The sequence below is a fragment of the Thunnus thynnus genome, chromosome 20 (assembly GCF_963924715.1).
Source record: "Thunnus thynnus chromosome 20, fThuThy2.1, whole genome shotgun sequence".
Lineage (NCBI taxonomy): Eukaryota > Metazoa > Chordata > Actinopteri > Scombriformes > Scombridae > Thunnus > Thunnus thynnus.
This window is the reverse complement of record NC_089536.1, coordinates 11,137,691-11,151,486: the sequence shown is the minus strand read 5'-3', so window position 1 is coordinate 11,151,486 and position 13,796 is coordinate 11,137,691. Positions and strand designations below refer to the sequence as shown.

The 13,796-nt window shown below is 38.5% G+C and overlaps 1 protein-coding gene across 1 annotated transcript; it reads left to right on the top strand.

Moving 5' to 3' along the window:
• Positions 1-412: 412 nt before the first annotated feature.
• On the top strand, positions 413-13,467 carry LOC137172428 (choline O-acetyltransferase-like). The gene is made up of 15 exons (XM_067576851.1): positions 413-567; positions 1,166-1,277; positions 2,190-2,381; positions 3,209-3,327; positions 5,016-5,069; positions 5,268-5,448; positions 6,808-6,985; positions 7,090-7,259; positions 7,336-7,436; positions 7,547-7,675; positions 7,778-7,900; positions 8,011-8,152; positions 8,399-8,461; positions 9,017-9,154; positions 11,112-13,467. Exons 2-15 carry the CDS (start codon positions 1,233-1,235, stop codon positions 11,376-11,378), a joined length of 1,902 nt encoding a protein of 633 aa, XP_067432952.1. The 5' UTR covers positions 413-567; positions 1,166-1,232; the 3' UTR covers positions 11,379-13,467.
• The last annotated feature ends 329 nt before the right edge of the window (positions 13,468-13,796 follow it).

Sequence of the window (13,796 nt, the reverse complement as noted above, 5' to 3'; positions counted from 1 at the left end):
TCCTCTGATCATGAAAAATAATGAGTCTCCAGAAGTCTTGTTTCAACAAGCTACACAGTCACAGAGCGAACACACACAGGAAGGGGAGATGGAGCGCACATTAGCAACACAATGGAAACCAAAAAATATATTGATGACCGGATCCAAGAGCGCAACAGTTTGGGGAATCAGGCACCAGCTCCGCAATTGTGACACATCTCAGGCTGGCAGAAACTGCAGAAAGCGCGCAGGACTTAGGGGGTGGTTGGGTAGGGAGGTGGTGGGTGGATGTGGGGGGGGGAAGGGTGGGGTGGGGTGGGGGGCCGTGAGATAATATGTTCCGCGAATAGATTTCGATGGGAGGAGTTTTTTGCCTCAAGGGGGAAGGTAGACGCAAACACCTTCAGCATCTTTTTCCAAGGCGCGCTTTAATGTGGAGTCACAGCCGTATGGCGAGACGCGGGGACGGGGGACCAGTCCAGCGCCCGAACGGAGCTTTACTCTAATATGGGATATCACATCGTGGACGTGGGAGGCAATGTGATCTTCCACACACTTCTCTGACCACTTGAGTGCTACACTGATCAGGTAAGGTAACTTTTTTCTCTCTTTCAATTAACGAAAAAGGAGATTTTGTGTTTATTAAAAACTTATCATCCTACTGGATGAGCCTCTTTGGCGCACAGCGAGGAAGAATATACATCCATAAAAGCTCATTTAGTCTACTTAAAAGTCCGCGTTGTTCTGAAAACACACTGAAAAGTTTGCAAGTCCTTAATCATTTCACTTGTTTTAAAGTTTAATACATTTCAGTGATTTGTAATTTTTAGTTAATCGTTTGTTTTAAGATATTGTCATTTTTTATTGAAATGTTTTACAAATTATTTTACTTTATTGGCATCATTTTTCTTTCGCATGAGGAAAACTAACCTTTTAAGACTGAAATAGAGATAAAAATGAGCTTTTAAGATGCAGATCTCTTTGCAGTGGTGAGCAATGCAGCGCAGCAGGAATTCAAGGACATGCAGCAAATTACATTAGGCTGCGAAATGATGAAGAATGGAAGCCTGCTGGTTCACTTTCAGACAGCACTAACTGCAAAGCTCAGTGGGCCCTAATTTTATTTACTGTATTTTTTTTTACTTTGCTGTTTTCTCTCTTAAATGTCTTAACGTGCTTCGTGCAGGGAAGGCTGAACTCAAGCCATCTCTAGAGGGTTTCCACATTTCCCTTGACTGGACTGGAATGCAAAGATGCCTATTTTGGAGCAACAGACAGCCAGAGACCGAGACGGCCAAGTATGATCACATGTCATTGTTTTCTTAGTGAAAGTGTTTTTCTTTACATTAGCACAAATACTAAACACCTTAACTTTTTTTCAAGAATTTTTTAATATTGAGCGCTTCTGCTGTCCGTGGTGCTGAAGTTGGCAAAAGTTCAGCACCACGGACAGCTCCTGGTCCACTAACATTAACTGACCGCTAGGGGCGAACATTTGATGGAAGGCCTTTCATCCCTCTGGAACAAAACCACCCATATTTTAACTATTTTATTTCAAAAAATAGACATACTTCACCTCTGTATTTCTTTAATCATCTAATGAAATTTGAGCTACAGATAGATTATATGGGAATTTAACCAGTTGTTTACTGCAGTTTGGTTGTCTAAAGATAGATTATATTATAAGGGAATTGTTTACTGTGGTTTAGTTGCCACTTGGTCTTCCTGTCTTCAATTTTTGTTTGTTTGTTTTCCAGAGCAACATTTTATACATCTTTGCGCAAAAAAATAAAATACATTAAAAAAAAAAAATACTTCTCCCATTTTCAAGAATCCACAGCAAGAAATTATTTCACCATTTCAACACACAGGTCAACATCAACAGCTGTGGCTACTAACAGTAACAGTATGCAAATGACCGAACATCAGACACAAAAGATAATCAATTTGTATCTCCCTTCCTTAAAAAAAAAACAACAGTATTTCCAAGTCCCACAAGACTATGGGATTTATTTGCAAATAGGCCTTGAAGCATTAAAGATGAATTATTAACTCTGGTTCTAATAATGAAAGCATAAAAAAAAGATCTTACCCCTTTGGCCCTCTCACTAATTAACAATAACTGAAACATTAAAATGCTGAACAGCTGCTGTCCTTTCATTACTTATTATCACTATTTATACCAATCTGTTGTGTTTTTGTGACATCAGGTGCTGCCAAAGGTCCCTGTGCCCCCACTGAAGCAAACCCTCGACACGTACCTGAAGTGTGTCCAGCACCTAGTGAAGGAGGAGCAGTTTAAAAAAACAAAGGCCATCGTGGAGAAGTTTGGGGCTCCTGGAGGTGCTGGAGAGGTTCTCCAGAAGAAGCTTCTAGAGAGGAGGGACAAGACAACCAACTGGGTAAACTTTCACATCATGCAAGATAAAAAAAACACTGCTGCCTCATTTTACCAAGGTGCATAAACTGGGAAAAAAGACAGAAAAAAGAAAAAACACATCCAACTATGCAACATTTTTCTATCCCCTGTATCAATAAAGACATTTTGGTTTATTGTTATTTAAGAGTAACTGGATATGTTTCTCCTCTCCGCCTTTTTTCTAATTAATTGAATATTCATTTGGAAAACTCATTAAAGTCATTACCTAATGTTCATCATTCAATATCTTTAGTATTATAAAATGTCTGTTTTTCTTCATTTAATACAAAGTATGTACATTTATTATAGAGGATCTGATATAATGAATTTGAGCTTTACTAATGCAGTATTTTTAATCAGCATCATCTTTTTTGTGCTTTTTTTGTAATAATCATGTTTGAACCTTTGCATCTGTGCTATTTTAAAAAGAAAATGCCCTCTGATTTTGTCTCCAAGATGGCAAAGTTCCTGAAATAATATAATATATAACCCATTCATAAGAGTTGAAAACAGTGAAACACCCGGCGATGAAGATTTATCGGAGTCTCTGTTTGTCCTTTGTTGCTTCAGTCTCTCTCTCTCGGAGTCTGGGTGATCGGTCAGTCCACAACTCATCCAGCTCTGTGAAATCTATCACGCTCCCACTCTCACATTGGCTCTCACCCACTCTCCTTTTCATCTGGCAGTGATACACTGTAATAGGTTTTTTACTCCATTGCTCACAGGTCTCAACTCTGAAGATAATAACTTGAGTCCAAATCGCTTAACGAAGCAACATTTCTCAAAAAAGCGTCTATGTGTGTTTCTCAGGTCTATGACTACTGGCTTGAAGACATGTACTTGAACAACAGGTTGGCCCTACCGGTCAACTCCAGTCCTGTCATGGTGTTTCCTAAGCAGACGTTCAGAGATCATAAGGATGCTCTCAGGTATGTGCTGGGAGTTTTTTTTGGCTCTGCTTTTGTTCAGACTATATAATGTTTACATGTGCTGAGTTTTAAAAATGTATCCACCCTCTCTGTGATGTACCAGAGACAGTGATAAAAGTTACACAAACATGACTCTACTGCGCAACAACAGAATCATGTGAGAGTCAGTGAGAGGAGCAGTTAAAAAGAAAATCTTATCCTAAATCACTTTACACTGGGAAGAAACATTACTGTGAATATATATATACAATATATATAATACTTTCTTACAGTAAATAATGCAACAGAACATCAAGATTTTCATCATTTGAGTTTGAAAGCTGAAAATATTTCAGCCATGTAAACGTCTGGTAAAAGTCAGATTTCAGATTGAGTCACTTCATTGAAGTGAAATGTCTTTTTTGTCAACTGAATGGTGATAAAAAGAGAGGAAAACATTTTAGCAGCCTCAATACAACAGAATTACAAAGAATACGATTATTTTCAGTTGCTTCTTTTGTCCAACCAACGGTCCAATTCCCACAGATACTGAGTTTACTTTCACTTACAGGTTAGACAAGAAAAAGAAGCAATTGAGGAAAACTGGAACATTATTCATTTTTGCTTAAAAATTTACCAAAAAGATGAATCCTTTATTAAAATGGTTGCAGATTAATTTTATGTCAATTGATTATTAGATTAATCGCTTCAACTCTTATGGAAACCCTCTGTCTTCCCTATCTCTGTGCAAACCTGCATTTAATACCCTCAAGTTGAACACGTACACCACATTCTCTCACAAAATTCAAGTCATTGAGAAAAAGGTAGTAAATAAATGTCACCTAATAACTCCCAGGATGTACTGAACAACACAGATTGTAACTTGCAGAATGCTTGAAGACCAATTTAATGTGTCCAGAGGTTTAGATGTCAATTAAGTGAGAACAGCAACTGTTGGATATTGCTCATTTTACTTTTCTGTAAAGAAAAGTAACAATATTAACAATACAAAACATACTGTACATTATATCATTCAGTTCTGTGGCTGCTGAGAGGTTTATGTTCTTCTCAGCAGACATGGACACAGATTAAGATCAGAGCAGACATGGAAAGAATCACTGGCATCATCTCTTGGACAAATCTCTGCCCATTATTAAATGAGCTGTGGTCCACCAGACATTACACCAGTCCGCCCGGACCTGTAACTCACCATTAGCTTTTGTCAGCTTGCGCCGCACTAACTGAATATTTCCAGAGCACCCCAAGCAGCTGGTAATCTACTGACACGACCACTTATTAGATTGGGAGTGACAGGGCCAAACTCTCCGCAGAGACTGCTAGTCAGGCCTCATTTAGGGGTGTGGTGCTCTGTGGCCGCCTTCTTTGTATTGATCTGGCTTTGAACGTAATAACACCAAAGACAAATGACATACAACATAAGACTTGACAGGGCTCTGTGTTTTCCCTATTTGCCCCCACCGCCTACTCACACATACAGGCTGGCTCTCTCTCTCACACACAGACACAGATAAACACACATGCTCACCCACTGTATCCTAGTAATTTACCATAATGTGATTACTGTTAGTCCTTTGAGAGATGGGAGAACATCTAATTATAATCACTTGCCAGTCCACTGTATGTGTGTGTTTGGTGTTTATACAGCAAACCCTGCGCCTTTTTAATTTCATCCTTTTCACTCTTTTAAGATTTGCTGCTCGTCTCATCAGAGGAGTGTTGGAGTATAAGGCTCTCGTTGATGAGTAAGTTTAACTTGTAATGGATTACCTGCCACCCTGCACCCTAAGCTTCCACCTGCATGTCTGTGCACGCACCACACCTCATCTATGTTACCCCCACGGCCCCAGTGTGCAGTCAGTCAATTTAAAACCAAACTATACTAATAAGTCACCAAGTAAGAGAGTCAGAGGTAATATGATGTGTGTAATAATGTCTCTCAGGCGAGCGCTCCCTGTGGAGTTTGCCCGAGGCCAGCTGGCTGGGACCCCTCTGTGCATGGAGCAGTACTACCGCCTCTTCAGCTCCTACCGCTACCCGGGGCTAAAGACAGACACGCTTAAGGTCCAGATGAATGCAGCCTCCTCAGCGCCGGAGCACATCATCGTGGCGTGCAAGAACCAGGTCAGGACACTGGCCTCTGAGGAGACTTTTCATACTCCATCACGCATCTAAGTGAAGACACTGTCCAGTCCATGTGAGAGAAAATATAAGTGAATGTAAGGATGTTTTAACATTATATTAAGTTTATCTACAGATGCAGCTGAAGATTTTTTTTTACCAAAGTGCTCCAAAGATGTGGTGAATTTACCACTGCATGCAGCAATACTGGCCTCTAGTGCAGATAAACTCTTCCTTCATCAGAATTCAAAGTATATGACTTTCCTGGACATCTAATTTGGCTACAGAAGATATTTTGTTATCTATTCTGTTGGTGCCACCTTTGAATGTAATGTATTACAGATATCACAGGGGCATCTAACCGAAAAAGCCAAGATCCTCTCCACTCTGTTGAACCTCAGTACTGAATACAAGAGGTTTTCTTTTCCAAGTAACATGTACTTGGAATATTCATCATCTGTATATACATCATTCTGCACAGTGAAGCTCCAACATCCAACTGAAAGACAAAAACAGATATTTGACTGGAGTGGGGACTTTAAATTCAGGCATTAGACTAAATATCCTATTTTAGTGAAAAATATTAGTACCTATCAGTCAATTTTCATCATATATGTACTGTATTTAAAATGTATCCACTTCTTTTTTATAGAGCTGCATTTTGTAAGTTTCCCAACTGATCATAATTCAAAAGTGAAGTCTTTTTTTCTGGTGTTTACAAGCACAACTGATGTAAACAACTTCGATTTAATGGTGGTCTAGTTAACTTTTGTGAGTTTGTTCTACAATCTGTAGTCTGTGCCAGATACCATCTCATTCCCTCATATTGTTTTTGAGTCCTGACTGATAGTCCTTTATAGAGATTCCCATCAATACATAAAACCTGTGCTTCCATCATCTGCAGGTCCAAGGCTACTACCATTTTGATTTCATTTAGCTTTGCCTTTAAATTAACATGGAGAAAAAGGCTGAGAGACAGCACAAGAGGAGCTCTCACCTGGAAATGGTTCTGGGAACTATCAATCTATGGCACATAAGGGCCTGTCCCTATGGAGATACAGGCAGTTAACTAAATTACAGTTGATTAAATCTGTCTGAGAGCTTCCTTGAGTCGCATTTTTAACTGATCACAGTGGAGGAGCCATGTTTTATGTTGCAGTTGGCCATTTTTAGTCCCTGTCATTATTACTAGTGCCCTTGTTATCTCAGCGGTTCAAATACTGTACCACAGTAACAATAAAGCTCTGACATAAAGGAGACATCTCAGCATAAATGTTCCCTACTAAAGTTGCATCCTGTGATACAGTACATGATGGAATAGTTAAGAACTGTATGGTTTCTGTAATCTATTTTTCTCACTAGTTTTTCGTGTTGGATGTAGTCGCAAACAGCAAGCAGCTCAACGAGACAGAAATCTTATCCCAACTGGAGAAAATCATGAAAATGGCAGGAAACGCAGAAGAGAGACTCCCTCCTTTTGGCATCCTGACATCTGATGGAAGGACAGAATGGGCACAAGCCAGAGATGCACTAACGAAAGGTCTCAGCTCTAATGTCTTCACTTTCAGAAGTTTTAACCAACTGTAAACAGTTTTCAGAGAAATAAACCAAGACATATCTGATCTCCCAACCTCTTCTATCCAGATCAAACCAACAGGGACTCTTTGGCCCTGATAGAAAGCTGTCTCTGTGTGGTGTGTCTGGATGAGCCCAATGGCTTGGACCCCAATGATACGAACAGGGCACTGCTGATGCTGCATGGTGGCGGCCGTGAGAGGAATGGGGCAAACCGCTGGTATGACAAGTCAATGCAGGTAAAACCATGCTGATGGCACTTTAATCCTGCATGGACGGAGACTTTGGCCTGTTAGTTAATCTGTCTTCTCTCAGTTTGTTATAGGAATGGATGGCGTATGTGGAGTGGTGTGCGAGCACTCACCTTTCGAGGGTATAGTTCTGGTGCAGTGCTCGGAATACCTGATGAAATATATGTAAGTCAGCCCACTGCAGCAGGATATAACTGTACATCAGATATTGTTTTCTCAATGAATGCTGCTGAGGTCAACAGTGAAGGAGATCTAAATGTTGTTGTTCTCAACAGAACTGGGACCCCATCAAAGATAGTGACATCTTCCAGCATCAGAGAGCTTCCCCCTCCAAGGAAACTTCTCTGGAAATGTAACCCACACATCCAAGGACTCTTAGCGGCATCTGGAGACCGACTCCAGAGGCAAGACACACACAAACAAAAAAACACATAATCATATCTACAAACAATTCCAAGTATTTCCAAAGACACTAGGTCTCATATTGTCTTTGCTTTCTCGTCCAGGCTGGTGAATAATCTCGACATGGATGTTTTCAAGTTTAAAGTTTATGGAAAAGAATTCATCAAAAAGCAGAAGATGAGTCCAGACGCATTCATACAAGTTGCCTTACAACTCGCATTTTACAAGTAAAGCACATCCCAGATCTAGAGCTTCAAATCTTAATTTACAAAAATTTACTTACTATTCCCTTTCAAATATGTTGATGTTTCAATGATTGCTTTTGTCGTGATCTCAGATGCAATGGAAGGCTCGTTTCCACCTATGAGAGTGCGTCCATTCGGCGTTTCCAAGAGGGTCGGGTAGATAATATTCGCTCAGCCACTGCTGAGGCCCTGGCCTTTGTGAAGTCCATGACAGATGAGAGGGGCACTTTCACCGTGAGTCATTTTTCTCACTTTGACAGACTAACTCCCATATTACTTCTCATCAAGCCCGCTCAGACGAAACAGGTGCGACCAGCTACCTCAGCATGCCAAACCCAGTCTCCCTATTGAAGCAGATGATCTCCCCACAGATTTAACAGCTCTATGAAAAATGGATTTACTAGCAGTATTGTATTACTTTTGTGAAAACTGCCCCATGTTTCCATTTTTTCACTAAATTATTTTTCACTTTTCTTGCAGGATTCAGAAAAAATTAAACGATTGAGGGATGCAATTAATGCCCAGACAAATTATACAATTGCAGTAAGTATTTCATACCAGCTTTTGATCAGTGTCATAGACAAAGTTTAAATGTGTCAGCATTAAAACATTATGTAAACTGATTCTAAACCCAAAATGTATCTTTTGTCAAAAACTCACCACCTATAGACTTCAAAAGTGAAATTTGTTTGATCATTCTTCACAGAGGGCAGCAGCTGCGGTAAGCTTGAAAAACATATTGGTTACAATGGATAACAATAGTTTTAATGCCAGAAAAAAAGAAATCAATTAATACATTTTGGTTGGAGTATCACAACAAGGAGCTGGTGGATACACAGTGGGGCTATTGTTCAAAATCTTTAAAGGCACAGGTCACAACTGGTGTGCAGTACCCTTTCAATCCAAAACATATCTACATGGTTTGTGGTCCAACTGCAGCCCAGGAAGTTCAGCAAACATCTGAATTCTGTTGTGAAAGTCAAGGTGGAGGGTATATTTTACACTAAGCAGGACTGGGCCTGTAAATCCCATCTCTGTTCATACTGAGACTCTTGCTGAAAAGGATTCATTAGCACTGAGGGAAAACATGTTTTTCAGGCTATTACAGGAATGGCAATAGACAATCATCTCCTTGGACTTCTGAGGATCGCAAAGGAGCTCAACATGGAGAAGCCAGAGATCTTCTGCGATGAGACATATCTGGCCAGTAACCAATTCATCCTTTCTACCAGTCAGGTAACATGTGATCTCAAACTATTCTAACATTTTCTCTCTTCAAATTATTACTTTAAGGTCTCTCTGGCTAAGGAACCCAAACGCAGTTTTATAAGAATTTGACTTAATCAGTGATGCTTAAAATTTCTGCTCATGATTGATAAAGTACAGGTTGTACCATATATACATATACTTCCCTAGAACCCTGACTCATCAAGTTCAACATGTGTCTTTATACACACAGAGATAAAAACAGAAATATGAATTGGCTTTAGAGTTATCATTTCACAAAGATAGCGAATACAGAGGAGCTGCTGTTGAGGGAATATTAGTGAATCTTCTGCTGCTTTGCTTATAATCTGTCCGAACTTCCTCCTCTTGTGAACAGAGGTACAGTTATGGAAAACACTTCCAGTCACTGTGACAGAAATGTTTTTGCTTTGGCTTTTTTCAAATGTGAAAAGAGATACAGTTCTTGGACCCTATGAATATCAAGTTCCTCTGTGTCTTCACTACCATGACCATGAATTACAAGAAGACGGAGATCAGCCAACACCACCTAGAGCAGCAACAGCACCAGGAATTTTGAGCAAGAGGAGCATTTGAGGAGCATTTTATTTTTATGCCCTGCACCCTGATAAGCAGACAGTTCTGTCTGTGGTTTATTAAAGAACTTTGAAGACATGACTGCATTTAGCACTAAGCTGTATAGACAATAAAGAGAACCAATTACAAAAGGCTGAAGAAATCTCTAAAAAAGAGTTTACTAAGACTGCAAAAAAGAAATGCACTTACAACACAACAAAACTTTACAAAACGCATAAGACTAATTAGAAAGTTTTGAAAACAGCCAGGTGGCTGCTGGTGTTTGGGAGCATCACTGAGGGCTCTGTGCTTGCTCCTAAAGTCTTTTTAATTGGAGACCCTGTCAGATTCATCTGCTATCCTCTGCACTGAGTTTTTTTCCTCCAGATGATCTCTGTATTTAGCTTTAGCACTTGAATCCCACACTTGAAAATGTTTTTTTTCTACTAACACAAGTTGTTAAGACAGCCATACACATAAACTATATATATAAAGACTCACTACACAACAATACACATTCACAAGAGCTGACAGTTGCATTGTTATTTGACCGACTGAGGGGTGGTTAATGCTACAACAACATGTAATGATTATGGGATGACTCTTTAGCTTTGATACACTTTTCCATTTCTGACAGCAAAGCAAAGAGCATCTGCAGTTTACATTGAGCAGTGACTCAACAAAGTCACATTTATAATGTGCAGTCACTGGTAGTCATCCATGACATTTCCAACAAAATTAATGTGCGTTTTGCTCCTCACTTTTGCTTATTAATGAAGAGAAATGATTCAACCCACATCCTGTTCGCCATAACTTTGCTATTTTAACATCCTGTGTCAGCGATTTTGCATTAGTGAAAGATGCAGTGCCTATAGAAACATTAACTTCATCTATGGAAAATATGAGAAAACATGATATCAGAGTTCTTCCAGTGGTGGATCAACACATCAAATATGTCTGGGGAAAAACTCCCAGAGTGTTAACACCACTTAGACCAGGTGAAAGTTTTTATCTTGCATATAAAGTTGATCAAAAAAAAGTGAATTGACAACTATTTTGATATTCTGTTAATCATTGAGGTCATTTATCATGCAAAAATACCAAGCAATTGCTAGTTTCAGATTGTCAAATGTCAAATGTAAGGATTTTCTGCTTTTCTCTGTTTTAGGAATGTAAACTGAATATTTAGACTGTTGGTTGGACAAAACAAGAAATCTAAGGATGTCGTCCTGGGCATTTTTCCCTATGAAAATTTTTCCAATAATGAAAATAAGTTGTATTTGCAGCCCTGATCTGATTCATCATCTCTCACAAATGCAAAACTAACACAGCTCTTTCTCATGACTAGCTACAGTAAAGTGGTCTAACCTAGGTTGTGTCCTCCTGTCTCCAGGTCCCTACCACAGTGGAGATGTTCTGTTGCTACGGCCCAGTGGTGCCAAACGGCTACGGCGCCTGTTACAACCCACAATCAGACCACATCATCTTCTGTGTGTCTAGTTTTTGGGAGAGCACGCAGACGAGCTCGGCTGTTTTCGTCAAAGCACTGAACGAGGGCCTGCTGGAAATCAGGGACCTGTGCAATAGTAGCGGCACTGCAGCTACCAAACCGGCTGATAGCAGCCAGGGAGCTGGTCAGCCTCGCAAATCAGGGAAGTAAGCCATACTGAAAGAGCACTCCCACTCAGCTGCTCCTCTCAACACTTTTAGACTTAGTCTTTAGCTTTAGTCTCACTAGTGTCTTTGTTGTCTGTGCAATAGTGCTCCTTTCACCACGAAATGAAAAGCCTTAAAATCCTCATGTAACTGTAAGTAGTATATAAATATCAAAAAATGTGAATGGAAAACTTTTTCTTTTTTTTTTTGGATGTGTAGACATCAGAATGATTTTGGGTCCATCATTGATACCCACTTGACTCAGTAGACTTAGATTAACTGGTCTGCTGCCTTTAGGAAACTGAAGCCATGTCCGCTTTGAAGCACTGATGTGAGGGGCAAATCCTCAATCAGAGAGTGATTTTACTGAATGATCTCAATGTATATCTTACACACACATATAGAGTAGTTAACGTAATATACTGTACATGGCAGGAATCTGTAAAAATTTAAAAAAATACATACAGTATACTTAAGTGACTTATAACAATCATGACGTCCTGTAAATGTGATTCTGCCAACCTGTTTGTGTGTGCCATTATGTAAAAAAAAAAAAAAACAAACTGGATTAATAATATAAATATAATATTTTAATGAGATAAAGTTATTTTTACTGTTGTCATGTTTGAGTAGTTATGTACATGTTTTTGATGCCATTAATACTAAAGTTGCCAAAGAGATCATATGTAAGTGAAATCAGTTTGATGAGGCACATTATAAAAAATGTATGAATGAATAACTGTAAAAATAGAGGACAGGTTAAAGACAATAGAGATGTGTGAAGGGAAAAACCGGTTTCAGTGGTACATTTGAAGTCATCTGTGAACTTGTGCCGTGTGTATGTGTTCCACATTATAGCAATAGTTAATAGTGTAAAGTTAAATGAGCAGTACCTTAAATGCAAGATATAGTCCAGTGGTGACTGAGGCAAACCACTGTGTTTATGTGTACAGTAAAAAAAAAAGTGCTTTTATTTGCACTTAGAGGTAGAATGAGGGTAGTCATGTGTTGTTATATTGTAGGTACATTGTGCAATAACAAAATAGCAAGTGCAGTGAGGGTATATGTGCAATTTACCAAATCAATTCATTAGATGCATGGAGCTTATGTAATATTAAATAAACTATGGTTGCTATTTTTGATATTCAGAGATACTGGACTGACATTAGAATGAATTTTGGCAATGTACACGGTGCATGATGTTTTGGTCAAAAATGTCCATTGAAGGTGTAATGTGACGTAGGATTCCTCTACAAATGTACTGTATATTGTGGGTCTTGTTTCAATCTGTGGTCTGTGTCATAGCAAATCAAATCAGTGGTCTTTAGCAGTGAAAATGTGAGGATATTTGTTGTCCTGTGTCCAGATGACACTTACTGTATGTTTGTCATCTGTGTATCATCAGCCAAAGTGAATGTGAACCATGAAGATCGTTTTTTTTTTTTAAAAAGTCCATATCAAGAAAAGGCTACACACATGCATGTTTATTCTTACATACTAACTGTATTTTTATATGTTCAAAACTTATATGATGAAAATTATTCTTAGAGTACATAGAAATAATAAAACTGCCTTAAAATAAAGTGATGCAAACTATTTTCCACAGTTCCTCCCAGATATTATATTCTATAAGTGTTAAATGTTGTTTCACCTCTGATAATTAATTTGTGTTTCTACCTGTGCTGTTGTTTCCTGTCTGTTACTGAGTGACAAATGCAAAAGAATGTATTGTTTGTCATGTATTATTCAGTGAGGTTTTCCCTTTTCCCTATGGTTAAATTATGTTATTATATTAATTGTCCTACAGCAAAGCATTAATGTAGTAATTTTTGCACTCATCCATGATGCTTTTTGTCAATGGTCATTTGTAACATGTCACTGACAAGGAGAATATAATTATCAGGTCATTAATGAATGTTCAGTGAAAAGTCACATGTTTGTCATTGTAAAAAAGAAAACAAAAATCTCATTTATTTTTTTGGCTATGACACTATCTTGTTGATTGAAAACATCAAAATAAGCTGTATTAAAACTGTTGTGCAGTGAAAAACTATATACTCAATTCCAGAAATAAAATGAACTTAAAACTATTGCATGTCAGTGTTTTCTGATATTAATTTGATGTTCTGACTAAATAATTTCTCTTTAAATATGATTCTCAAATTAGTTTGGTGGCACAAAATGAGGTCACCAAAGTGAAAATTAAATACTTGTGTTATTGTCTGGGTGTTTATTCATTTGTACACTTTAGTAGGTCACAACACATAGAGCCTTGAGTAAAACAGAGCAAAGTTGAAATGCTCTACTTATGCTGGAAATATATCCAAAGACCAGTTTTAATGCAGTACGGCCTGACAGACATTCAGTATTAACTGAACTCAACATCATTCAGGATTACCACAGTGAAAAGACTGAATTAATT